This window comes from Podarcis filfolensis, assembly GCF_964270895.1.
Source record: "Podarcis filfolensis genome assembly, chromosome: 1".
Classification (NCBI taxonomy): Eukaryota; Metazoa; Chordata; class Lepidosauria; order Squamata; family Lacertidae; genus Podarcis; species Podarcis filfolensis.
In genome coordinates this window covers 21,070,082-21,083,986 of record NC_139604.1, presented here as the reverse complement: position 1 = coordinate 21,083,986, position 13,905 = coordinate 21,070,082, and the positions used below count along the sequence as shown (strand labels likewise).

General features: G+C 42.0%; 1 protein-coding gene across 2 annotated transcripts in view; it reads left to right on the top strand.

Annotated features, from left to right (window-relative positions):
* Positions 1–13,905, top strand: part of SP3 (Sp3 transcription factor) — a gene marked incomplete at its 5' end in the record, with an annotated part of 25,063 nt that extends 11,158 nt beyond the window's left edge. For both annotated transcript variants that reach the window (XM_083628717.1, XM_083628716.1), the window contains 4 exons: positions 459–1,812; positions 10,583–10,775; positions 11,104–11,300; positions 12,176–13,905. In XM_083628717.1, the coding sequence (XP_083484843.1) occupies positions 459–1,812; positions 10,583–10,775; positions 11,104–11,300; positions 12,176–12,492 (2,061 nt within the window). In that variant the 3' untranslated portion in view covers positions 12,493–13,905. The remainder of the gene's footprint in view (positions 1–458; positions 1,813–10,582; positions 10,776–11,103; positions 11,301–12,175) is intronic.

Below are 13,905 nucleotides of genomic sequence, written 5' to 3'. Positions count from 1 at the left end.
GTGTGTGTATGTGTGTATATTCATGTAACTCATAGCAGCCAACCTAAAATTCATGTATGACACATTTACTGGAGTACGGAGGGGACTTAAATTGTTAGAATGGTTTTATCAAAGATCAGCATAATGAATTAGCATTGGAAGATCCAGTGTCGAAAAGATAAAATACTTGATGTGCGTTTCTTGATGTTTTTCAACCGTTGATTGTCCAGTGATTAACCTTCAGTGTACTAGAGTAATGTAACAGTATGTTGAAATGGTAGGTAAAGGCCACAATGCAGCACAGAGCTGCGTGTGTTCAGGCCTACTGAGGTAAATTAGTTCTAAGTGCATTTGAGTCCAGGTTGCATGGAAGTTATAAATCACATGTATGTTTGCAATGTATTGATGTACAGTTTGTATGTGATCTAACATGTAAAATCTACACGTCTTGATTTTCTGTTCTTTTTGCTTCTGTTCAGGCAGGGGATTTGTCATCTGTACAGTTAGCAGGAACTCCAAATAGATGGGAGGTGTTGTCTGCTACGCCAACAACTATCAAAGATGAAGCTGGCAATATAGTACAGATCCCGGGGACCGCCACAGTAACTTCAAGTGGGCAATATGTCCTTCCCCTACAGAGTTTGCAGAATCAACAGATATTTTCTGTTGCATCTGGATCGGATTCGTCAAACGGTGCAGTGCCCAATGTCCAGTATCAAGTAATACCCCAGATCCAGACAGCCGATGGTCAGCAAGTTCAGCTTGGTTTTGCAGCCTCTTCTGACAACGGTAGTGTAAATCAAGAAACCGGTCAAATTCAAATCATTCCTGGCTCCAATCAAACCATCATTGCCTCTGGAACATCTTCTAGTAATATTCAGAATATATTGTCACAGACTGGCCAAGTCCAAGGGGTTACCATTGGCAGTTCGTCTTTCCCTGGGCAAGCGCAGGTAGTTGCTAACGTTCCTCTTGGACTGCCGGGAAATATTGCTTTTGTTCCCATCAATAGTGTTGATCTAGATTCTCTGGGACTAAGTGGTTCTCAAACCATGACTGCAGGCATTAACGCCGACGGGCATTTGATAAGTACTTCACAGGCGATGGATAGTTCGGACACTTCTGATAGGACTGCTGAGCAGGTTTCTCCGGAAATGACGGAAACCACCACCGATACAGACTTATTTGTGCCAACATCATCTTCATCACAACTGCCTGTAACTATAGACAGTACCAGTATATTGGAGCAGAATGCAAACAGCCTGTCTACTAATACTGGGCAAGTACACAGTTCTGATCTTCAGGGAAATTATATCCAAACATCTGTCTCGGAAGAGACACAGGCTCAGAATATTCAGGTCTCCACAGCACAGCCTATTGTGCAGCACATACAGCTTCAGGAGTCTCCGCAAACAACCAGCCAAGCCCAAATTGTACAAGGTATTGCGCAGCAGACAATCCACGGGGTGCAAGCTGGCCAAGGTATATCGCAACAGGCTTTGCAGAATCTTCAGCTTCAGTTGAACCCTGGGACGTTTTTAATCCAGGCGCAGACAGTGACCCCATCCGGGCAGATAACCTGGCAGACGTTTCAAGTGCAAGGAGTGCAGAACTTGCAGAACTTACAGCTGCAGAATGCCCCTGGCCAACAAATAACATTGACCCCTGTGCAGACGCTCACTCTGGGTCAAGTTGCAGCAAGCGGGGGCTTGACTTCGACTCCTGTTAGCCTAAGTACTGCTCAGTTGCCAAATCTACAGACAGTTACAATAAATTCCATAGATTCTGGTGGCATTCAGCTGCACTCAGGAGAAAATGCCGACAGTCCTGCAGGTATTTATATCATTATAACGCGTCTTTGTGAAACTAGTCCCTTTCATGCTTTTAACATTGATAAACGTTCACAATATTTTTGGGGGTTCATGGAAGTATACAAGACTTTGTGCTGCTATTTTCCCAAGAAATACTTTTGCAACAGCTGGGAATAGTTCACTTTCTGAAATGTCAAGTTCTAGTTTGTCCTCCTTAAACTGGTTATATCACTGTCCGCGATGTCTGAAATTCGTTTTTTTGAACTTTATGTTTCAAATGATTATAAATGTCAGAGGTGAGATGCAACATAAGCGTGAGTGGGCTTCTGCACCAAGGTTTCTCCAGAGGAGTGGAGGGACCCTCTATAAGATGTTATGGGGGACCAATGGGGGCTGGAGAGGGACTAAGAGAAACTGCAAGTACCATTTTTCCCACCAGTGAATATAATTGAATGCCTCCCATGGTTTAGTAACTTACTTTATAAATCTAATTGTATGAAGTACTTTTTAAATAGATTTATAACAATGGCAAGACAACACGGGATAAGGTTAGTTGTTCATTGGCTTGTAGTACAGAGGCCATGTTTCAAAAAACCTTGGACAAGTTTTGACGGATGAAGCTCAGTTGGGCTAAACAATACAAATGGTGCTATTTTGTATCCAGTTTAGGATCTGCCATATAACTTAGCTGCTCTACTGATTTACGAAGCAGCTTCAGCATGTTTTGAAAATGAGCCTGATATCAGAAGAGTTGCTGAGACTCAAACTTTGCAATACTTGTTGCTGGCTTTTACAGAACACTTAGGCCAAAACTTGTATATATATGCAAATTTTGAAGCGTGGGTTCAGACTGCAGTTTTTTCCGTCGGCAGCACTACATTAAGCAAGTGCAGTGCAAATTGTAGTGTAAATTTTGAATCCAAAGAATGTGCAATATTGTACAAGGAGGAAGGTGTTAAATCCAGAAGGAAATACTGATGGTTAATGGGTTCATTTACTGATCGAAGGCTTGAGTTTTGACAAAAGTACAATTCAGTTTCTTGGTTTTCAGTACAGTGGCAAAATAATTTGGGTTAAGAGTTGGGAGCAAATCAATTACTCTTGCCAGTGCCACTGACATTCCAATTTGATAAGCAGAGAGACAATTCTCTTGCAGTTGAAGAGTGGAATCTATTTGTTCCTCTCCATCCAGTGAATGTTTTTGCTAATTGCCGTGTTTCTCAGACTTGGGTCTGAAGCTGTTGTTGAACTACAACTCCCGTCATCCCTGACCGCTGGTTCCGCTAGCTAGGGATGCTGGGAGTTGTAGTCCAAAAGCAGCTGCAGACCCAAGTTTGAGAAGCCCTGTGCTAATAGAAGGAGGGGAATCATTTACCAGTTCTCTTTTCCTCTTCCCTTCAGCTTCTCTGCCCTCCCCCAAATTTTTTTTTTGGGGGGGAATTAGAGGAAGGTGATTTGGAAGACTGAAGGAGAAATTGGTATACAGTGGTACCTCAGGTTAAGTACTTAATTCGTTCCAGAGGTCCGTACTTAACCTGAAACTGTTCTTAACCTGAAGCACCACTTTAGCTAATGGGGCCTCCTGCTGCTGCCGGAGCACGAAAGTTCTTAACCTGAAGCACTATTTCTGGGTTAGCGGAGTCTGTAACCTGAAGCGTATGTAACCTGAACCGTATGTAACCCGAGGTACCACTGTAGTTTGCCACCCCCTTCTGTTCACTGGGGTCTCTGCTAGGTCAAAGACTCTTACTCCTTCCACGACACAATTAGATACAACCCAAAGAAATTAATACTGTACAAATTCTCAGTAACCTTACGAACCGAGAGACCTAATGCATGGCTTACATAACCCATACCCCCTTGAGAATTCAGTTAGAGGCTGAAGATCGTTAAATACGAAGAAATGAACCCCTAGTTGATTTGTGGCTCTTGTTTTACTTCGCATATGTAAATCGTAGCCAGGATCCAAAGAGAAAGACATGTCCAGTAGAACCCAGGCTTGTGTTTCTAGATTAGCAGCCCCTGCCCACCCCCAATGCCAAATGGCAAACCACTTTAGAAACTCTGCAGAATGTTACAAAGCCATTCATTTATATAAAGGAAGTTAAAACAAGCTAACCACTGGGCATATTCCAGCCCTTGCGTGCACTTCAGTTAAAGCCGTTTCTTCTGAATGCCACCTAACAGTATAGCTATTGGCCTGGATATGCACAGATAGGTAGAATTTGGAATTCTCTGCAGGTGCCTAGCAAACATATATCGGTAAAACACTTAGATCATTTACGGATGGAAGTTCAGTGCTGAGTTAATGTTAGATATCCCTTTGCCATATAAACCAGCTGCAGTTACGAGGATAGTCCATAGTGTTTTCTTTAACAACTGTACTAGATTTAGTAGTGTTTTATGTCAGAGCCACCTCTTATTTTGGATAGTGAAAACAAAGAGCCTCATTAAGTGGTAGTTGGGAAATGTGGTCATTTCTTTCCATATTGCATTAACTGCTTTGAAAACGAAGTTCAAAATAAAGAATAAGGATGATCTCCCTGGTGCGATGTAGCAGGAAACCTAAGAAACTGCCGTGGGCACCAAACACGCATACGCACTACAGCGGCACAGACATGCTCACCCCGCAGTAATGCTGGCATGCGTGCCACATGCTCTTTCCCTCTCCCCCCCCAACTCCTGGCAGTTAGATTTGAACAAAGTATTTTAGCTGTTTTCAGACCTAATGGGAAGTGAATGTCCTGCAGAGTGCAACTTGCAGGACTTTGTAAACTCCAGGAAGATGTCCCACTGCAACAATTAGGTTTTTATAAAGCCCATTGCAACCAATAAAATGCTTATTTCAAGTGAAATATTTGGCATTGGGGGGGGCGTTTTGAACAGAGGTGTGTGCAAGAGAAAGCTAGGGAAAGAAGGCTCCTTTCAAGCCTAATTGTATTGTGGCATAAGGGATGTTTTGGAGGGGAGGGGACATCACAAGTGAAGAGCAAAAGCGTTCCTGTGACTGAGACAGCAGATTTGAAGGGGCACAAGAAAGGGATGCTGTGGGCACAAGGAAAGGCCTTGGTTAGTGTGCCCCCCGTGCCATGTTGGTGTCCCCCAGCACTAGTATAGAGACAAGAACTAAGCAAACCCAAACTTATTAGTGGTGTAAATAATTTTTCTACAAATGAAATGTTAATCTCTTCCCTACCCTTTGCACGTTGCTGTTTGCTTGATTATTGTCCTGTATAAGTATGCATTCCTGGAGCAATAGCAGGCAATAATAGAGCTGTTTCTGGGTGGAAAATTGAAACGAGAACTCTAGGTAAAGGTAAAGGGACCCCTGACCATTAGGTCCAGTCGTGGCCGACTCTGGGGATGCAGCGCTCATCTTGCTTTACTGGCCAAGGGAGCCGGTGTACAGCTTCTGGGTCATGTGGCTAGCATGACTAAGCCACTTCTGGCGAACCAGAGCAGCGCACGGAAACGCCGTTTACCTTCCCGCCAGAGCGGTACCTATTTATCTACTTGCACTTTGACGTGCTTTCGAACTGCTAGATTGGCAGGAGCAGGGACCGAGCAACAGGAGCTCACCCCGTTGCGGGGATTTGAACCGCCGATCTTCTGATTGGCAAGTCCTAGGCTCTGTGGTTTAACCCACAGCGCCACCCGCGTCCCTCTAACAAGAACTCTAATCAGGGTAAAAACAACAAGTGGAAAGAATTGCAAACTGTCTCATTCTTTGATCTATCTTAAGAATGAAATGTGCACATTGGGTTGGATCCAGATGTGCCCTTTCGAAAAAAATCAAAGGCCTTATTCCAGTCGCAGAAGGATCTCCATCGAGAGTAGGCTCACACTTGAGGAAGTTGGAGGAAATAATTTTAATTGATTTCTCTTGCAGCCCTGAGCATCACCTCCCATGTTGCTCTGGAGAGTCCTCCAACCCTTTAGGTTGCACGGGTGGGGGGATAGTCAAAAATCCTCTGTAGCAGATCAGACTCATTGAAATCAATCCTTTGATCAAGACTGTAATACTGTGCAGCCCCTAACGCTAGCATAAGTGGGGCACTTTTCTCCCCTTATGCTAACAGCTCCTCCAGTAGCAAGTATGGGTGCTTCTGTGCCAGTCTTGGATCAAACACCATAAGCTATTGGTGTGAAGTCTTTTTCCAGAAATGAGCTGAGATAACGGGCTATCGGGAGACACTATATTATTGATAGGAAAGAGTTCTTGGCTGCCTTTAGCCAATCAAAGGAAGCATTACTGTACTAAATTGTTGGTGGTCTTGTGATCAGCCTAGCTTAAATCAGCCATGATTGTCAAGTCTTGGTTCAACTTCCATTGATGAGGGTAAACATTGTCACCAACTGTAGCTTCCTTCCTTCCCATCCTGCCCAGTTAAGGGTCATACAATCATAGTTAATTATCTAAAGTACTTGCTCAGTTGTTGACCAAACTAACCCTGGAAAGGTATAAATGTTCAGTTCAGTGCTTAGAATGCTTAATTCAAAGCAGTAGTCACTTGCATGGACTTTTGCATAGGTTTCCCTGATTTGCCATCTGTTTCCCAGTTCTGGATTTGGAAATTTCTGTAATTTAGAACCTCACATGTATGGCTCCTACTTCCACGGAATAGGGACTGTTTAAAAATATACAGTGTTTTGTTTAATTTCAAATTGTCTTTATTTTCTCAAGACAAACACAATTCTGTCGGTTATGCTATAGATGTACCTATAGGTCTGAACCCGCTGCACCCACCTATTCACTAAACTCCTCTGTCTTACATCTATTTAGGATTTGTAAGTGAATACAGCCCTAAATTTCTTAGGAGTTGCCCTCAAATGCAGAAAGCAAAATGTGAGGAGCCCATTTGGCATGGTAGGAAGTGATTATTATTTGGGGGCCTGTTTTAATTATTAAAAAATAGTGCTAAAGGGCTACAATAATTAGTAGAGACATAAGGCTAGAAAAAAAGGCTATATTCAAAGTTGGGCTTATACGGGGCCTAGGTACTGCTGTGGCTTTGAGCTATTTCTAGGTAGTGCATAGGCAACAGAGCAACATGAACAGGGAGCCCAAGATGTGTAGCATTGCCGGGTCCAAATCTAAAGAGAGTACCAGTACCTTTAAGAATAAGGTATGGAGGGAATCGTTTGACAGGATCTCTGCAGCACCATGGAAATAAGCAACACCTAGTGAAATTCTCCTTTCAGTTTAATCTTTTGAAAAATCTGAGCCTGGACATCATAAGGCCACGGGATAACAGCAGTAAGGCTAAATTTTACCAGAAGAATTGCCTGTAAAGCAAAGGGACGACTCAGAAGTCTGCGCAGGCTGTCCGAGCAAGAAAACGGCTTGATAGGCACAAGGAGCAGCACTAGACTTCGCGTTGCCTGTTTCTGTCTACATCACTTGCAAGTTCTACCTTCTGAGAAGCACAACTTTTACTAGTGATTGAAAGATCTAGCCTTAAATAAATGAATGAATGAATGGACAGCTCAGAAGGTGAAATAAATGGCAAGGTTCATATATGCCTCCGAGATGCTTCCACAGTAGTTGCTGGTTTTCCCCTTGCCTCTATAGCCCCTCCCAACATGCTACATTCTGTTCTGGTCCCATGGGAAACTTCAGTGCATGCATACTTTGGGACCCTGGCCAAATAAAGCAATGAAGTTTTAAAGAATGGCTGCTCTTATCTCCTGGATTTGCCTTGACCCCCAAGGTATAAACTGCGAAATAAATGAGCGTGGCCGTAGTATGTGATAAATGTACAGATGTTTGTTGTGCAAGCGGATTTCGAGCCACACAGGATGAGCCTCTCTTTACACTTCCGTGGCATCTGAAAAACCACCCCTGAAACTTCAGGTCTTCCTTCTCGTTATTTGAATCAGCACAAACAAACAGCTGCAGTCAGAAGATAAGTTTCAGAAGCCTGGTGTGTGCCTAGGATTGCTATATTTTGGGTCCCAGCTGTTTGCCTGCACCAATAGTGCATCTCCAGAATTTTCTTAATAATATTTAACAAATTGAGGAAGGAAAGTGAATTTTTGCCTCTAGAATAGTATTTCTGCACCCACTTGCATAGGGGCAAATGACAATTTTAGCTAATTGCTCTAGTTTGAAACCTGCTTTATCTCTTCCCCTGATCAATACTTTTAACTTTTATTGGGCTACGGCTTATCTGAACCACTCTTATATTTCAAACGATAAATGGAACAAGACACATTACGTCTTTCCCTTTATTTACGGGGTTATGAGGGGGTGGCCATATATCAGTAGTTTGTACCTGGCGTTAAGGCAAATTCAGGAGATAGAGCAAGCATTCTTTGCTTTCTTTGACCATGTTCGAAATGCAATGTCTTGTGAGGAAGTGTCCCACGAAGAGAAAATCAGAAACTAGCACACTTTAGGTGCCTACATGAGGACTTCTCTTGCCACATCTAAGACTGCAATTTAGTACACTCTTCTCTGGTAGTTAATCCCCATTGAATAAAATGGAACTTCCTTCTCAGTATATAGAATTGCACTGCAGAAGAAACAGCCCAGGTATCTGATTTTTGAACCATATCTAGAAGTTTTGGTTTCAAAACCAAACATACAAACAGGAAGATGATTAGCACTGGTTGCATCTCTAGGTAAGAGATTGAAGTGAACCCGTTTGCCATATGTTAACCAAGCAAATGCCTGTAACAATTATATTACCTCTCGCCCCTCCCCAAAATTATTGCTGCTATATTTCTTGGTTTCTTGTCAGTTTGTAATTTTTCTTCTTGGAATTTCATTTGCAGGCCATTTGCTAGCAAATGGTACCATAAATTAGCAGTACTCTTAGGATGATTTTTATTTCTGAGTGCTTTTCAAACTTTCAGCAGCTTTGAGTTGCAGAAAGTAACTTATTAAGCAACAGATATTTAATGGCAGAGAGTGCATTATCAAGGAAGCTGTGTCTGAGGCTAGTGGTAAATATGATTGGTAATAGAAAATAGTCTCACGGCTATCTTGCTGCTTATAAATGCAAGTAAGGGGAACAGACTGGGTTTCTCAATGAGATTTTAAAAAGCCTTTTGGGTGGAAAAATCTAGGCACCATCATAGCAACCGAAAACCTGCTACTGGCATCTACATTATTGTTCTTTGTTAGGAGTAACAACAGCATAACTTTCCCATGTTTGGCTTTGTCATGGATTGGATGGGCATTGGTTCAATCTTCACTTTTCCCCCAACTCCACGGTGCAGAGTCATGAAAGAAGTAGAGCTCAACCCCACAATCATCACTGATAAAGCCTTAAGCTGGGGTTTAACGTGGTTCTGAATCTTCAGTTAGCAGGGAAGAATTGAACAGGTGCTAAACAGAAAACGCCAGGCACAAGAAGTATATAGGAAGCAAGGAGCAAACTTTGCACGCATGCGAGTTGCCCTTTCTTTTACGAGTGTGTGTGCTACAACCATAGAGGCAGCTTTGCTTTGGCCGTATCTTCCCAGGAAGTAGTGATTTCATATTTAGCTAGCTTGGCTTCTGGCATTTCCCTGCTCCTCCCTAGCAGTGTTAGAAATTAGCCAGGCGCCAGGAGCATTTTGCATCTGACTGTCTGCCACTTGCAACCAAGTGAGGATGCCTGGGCACCACCAACTGGAGGTGCATGCCTGGGGGGGGGGGTTCATTGGATCATGACTTGTTTTCACACACTAATACCCCATCCTGATAGAATTCTATCAGTTGTATTTTAGCTGCACAATTGGAATGAATTTCAGGAACCAAAATGCTTTTTCTGTCTTCACTTACTGCTCCCCCTGCCCTGCTCACAGTTGTGAATATTCTTACATTATGTATGGTCCATGTCACCATTAAGAAAAGAGGTCGGAATAGGCCAATATATATGTGGACTGTCCCTGGATCAAGTGACTTTTCTTCTTTAAGTTCTCAAAGTTCTTAAGCTAGCTCAAGGTTGTCATCTGAACTAGCCAGATGTTTAACTGATAACCAATCACAGTCATTGAAAAGTATTTGCTGTCTTGCCCAAAAATGTTAACTAGACATACTGTTTTGGTGACTGCAACCTTGGTTTAAGGAGCCATTTGGCGCCTAGCTTATATATCTGAGTTTCTAACACTGCTCCCTGGAGCCCAGATGTCCTTGCTGCTGTAAGACGACTTCTTCGATCTAATTTCAGTTCAAGACGACTTCTTCGATCTAATTTCAGGATATCTGCAGTGTGTGATTTTGCTTGCATAACGTCAGTCAATTTGAAATCGTGTACTTTTGAAATGCCGTGTTGTATAAAACAGCTGTTTGGGCAGAGAGAGTCCCACTTCAGTTGTGTTCACATCCCATAGATGTTGCAAAGAGCAATTTGCAGAGTTGCTTTAAACAAGCATTCTTGAAACTTTCATTCAGCCTTTTTGAATTTCCATTCTGCTTTCAACGAAAGGCATTTACGTGCAAATAATTAACAGTTTTTTTCTGATAATTTCATATCGGGTGGCTTGATAACCTTTATAGCAAGTCAAATATGGTGTGCATATATAGCATGTATTTCCTCCCCCCATCAGAAAGAACTTTTAATGGTGCTGTGAAACTTCTCCGTATTGGTGATCTGAAACCTGTGGCTCATCATCGTGATTCTTAAATGCAGACTGGGCAACAGGGGTATGGATAGCCATAACAATGGCAGATAGTAAAAGCACCTGACTCTTTAACTGGCATGCACATAGTGCTAAGTACGTTAAAGGATGAGATCATTATGTGTTGCTTTCTTTGGTTTTTAATAGGCCAGATAACTAATCCCTGTGTTTCTTCTCCTTAGATATCAGGATTAAAGAAGAGGAGCCTGATCCAGAAGAATGGCAGCTTGGTGGTGATTCTACACTGAATACCAATGATCTGACACATTTGAGAGTGCAGGTGGTGGACGAGGAAGGGGACCAGCCACATCAAGAAGGGAAAAGATTGCGAAGAGTCGCTTGCACCTGTCCTAATTGTAAAGAAGGGGGTGGAAGGTACGCACTTCTTGACTTCCCGCGTGGTAAATGTCTTTAAAATAAATGAGGCAAAAGTGAGGGAGCTCATTAATTTCAGCACCTGTAGCTGTGGGGAATGCATGCTTCTGGTACTTTTCAGTGCGAGCGGACAAATGACTGACTGAGGGGTGTGGCTTGTGTTATGATTCTCAGTTTCAGCGGTGACAGCTCCTGCGGCTTCTGAGCCATTGATCCTTGTAAATGTGTGTACCAAGATGTTTGGAATGTGCCTCTTTACAGTTCAGCAAACTGTCCCTATGTGTCTGCCTGTGCTGAGGAACTTTTGTGTCGGTTCGTATTTTAACAGAGGCACCAATCTGGGGAAGAAGAAACAGCACATCTGTCACATACCTGGTTGCGGGAAAGTGTACGGGAAGACATCGCACCTGAGAGCTCACCTTCGCTGGCATTCTGGAGAGCGTCCGTTCATTTGTACTTGGATGTTCTGTGGGAAAAGGTTCACCCGCAGCGATGAGCTACAGCGGCACAGGAGGACACATACAGGTTACCAACGTTTGGCGTCTTTACAATTGTTTGTTTGCGCGCTCCTTTTGAGGGCGCGGATATCGTGGACTGGTTGGATGCAGAGGAATGGTGTGGACGAACCCTTTGGGGAACCCCCATGGCAAGACGGCTCAGAGCCCCAGGGGATTGGTGGTGGGATGACCATGAGTGGTCAGATGGAGAAGTCTGGGAGGAGGAGGTGTCAGAAGCTGGAGTGGTAACAGGGCTTAGTGAGCAGGGGGAGTCGGTGGCAGAGAGCAGTCCGGAATCAGAGGCAGGAGCTGAAACAGGAAAGTGGGATGAGGAAGGCCAAGAGACATGAGTCTGGCTGGTGAAGAGGCACAGGTGCCTCCTCCTGCGGCTGTGACAAGCTCCCGTCCCTGCTAGTGTCCCAGAACCAGGAGAGGCATGAAGAGGGTGGAGGATAAATTAGCGTCATGCAAGCATCATCTCAGATTGCTTGGGGAAAACCCTGGAGAAGAGGGAACTTAGGCAGCTGTTGGGAAGGCAGGACCTTCAGTCTACACAACTGCCTCATGGGGCAAGACCTGGCAGCCCTGTGCAGATCCTGTTTTTCTAATAAAGAGTTTGCTTCACTTACTCTGTGTGACTCGCACCTGTCAGCAGGGATGGGGAGGGAGAGCAAAACACCAATCCAGATTAAAATATGGCTTGTAAGCACTGCTGCTAACATCTGACTGCCTGTCAAAATTTAGCCTACTGTCGCTTCCTTTTCGCAACGGTGCATTTAAATCAGTGCACAGTTTTCAACCCACGAAGCAAATCTGAGATAAGCTGAAGCTTTTGGCTACAATGTGCCCGACGGTATTTTGTGTGTTTTGTGTGAATGCTTCTGACTTTTATGTTTTCGACAGGTGAAAAGAAGTTCGTCTGCCCAGAATGTTCAAAGCGCTTCATGAGAAGTGACCATCTTGCCAAACATATTAAAACGCATCAAAATAAAAAGGCTATTCACGCTAGCAGTACAGTGCTGGCCTCGGTAGAAGCAACGCCGGAGGATACTTTGATTACTGCGGGCGGAACGACGCTTATCCTTGCTAATATTCAACAAGGTTCTGTTTCAGGGATAGGGACTGTTAACACTTCTGGCACCAGCAATCAAGATATTCTTACCAACGCTGAAATACCTTTACAGCTTGTTACTGTTTCTGGAAACGAGACAATGGAATAAATATTACACAAGATACCTATTAATTGTGGTTATTTTTATACAGTAGTGAGAAGAATATTGTTCCTAAGTTCTTAGATATCTTTTTATTGATGTGCAAAAATTTTTGGATTGACAGTAACTTGGTTATACATGACACTGAAATGCCTTACTTTGTATGATATTCCATAGTATATTAAAATGGTAAAATTGCATGGGTTTTGTAGGTACTTTTGGAATCTAGAAGAGATTAAATTTTACCAACTTGTATAAAAAAAAAATTTAACGATGGAAATGGTAGTCTAATCAAATGCATCAATCCTTTGTGGTTTAGTGTAAAAATGAGAACATGTTGGTATTTATCTATTGTAAGATAAAAGTTGATTGGTGAAAGAAATCATGTTATGATAAAGAAAGAAATTTTGTAATTTTCTTGATGACTGGAATTTTTATTATGCATAACTGACAAATCAAGTTTCCAAGCAAATGTTTCATTGTATAGGCTTTACTTAGCTCATCAAGTTGTCATTTTGAAGCTAATTATTTTAATTAGGTTAACTATGTACAATATTTTAAGCATAACTCTCGTAAGATTTTGAGAAGTACATTTTAACATGGAACTCTAGGGATAGTTACCTTTTAAATCCTGTTGAAAAGCCATGTTTAAAGGTTTAATTTTGCCAAAATAATGTATTGTTAATATTCTTTCAGTAACTAATTTGGACAATATAACCAATATTTAAAATTATTCAAAGGCTTAAAAGAAAATAGGTTGCAGCATTTTGGGTGGTGAAGCAAAAATTAAAGGTGCCCTTTTCTTGAATATTGGAGGACCAAAAACTAAGGGGTGTCCGTTTCAACATTGGTTTTTATCTAATCTTGTCTCTAAAAACATCTGTCTGCCAGGGCCTTAAAAGCCATCATGTAAATTTCCAGTTAAAAAACAAACATATGCAAATAATAGAAATCAGTCCTACAGGGACAGTACTCCAAACTATATTAATATTAGTCAATAGTGAAATAAGGGTTTTTACAACGCTTTCTTCTGCCAAGCTTTTGGTTAGCTCTACATTTAAATGTCCACATCTTTCCTTTATGCTTCTTCCTTAAATTGTATGTATCCAGTACATTTAAGTGATAAACATATATGTTTTTTATTACGCTGAATTCTTTTTTATTTTTTAATTACTGTTTATATTTTCAATAATAGAAAAAAAATGTACACACATAATTTGCATAGCCAGTCTGTAAGTGCGCTACCCATTTTACAAGGAAAAGGAAAAGAACAATAATTAACACCTGTTCACTATTTACAAACATTTGGGAATCTGTTTATTTGTTCAAACCACCTCAAATTTAAAGGCTACCTTATTGTACGTTTAAAATGTATTATAACAGTGTGGTAGTTAATAAAACACTATTTTTTTTTCCTTTTGA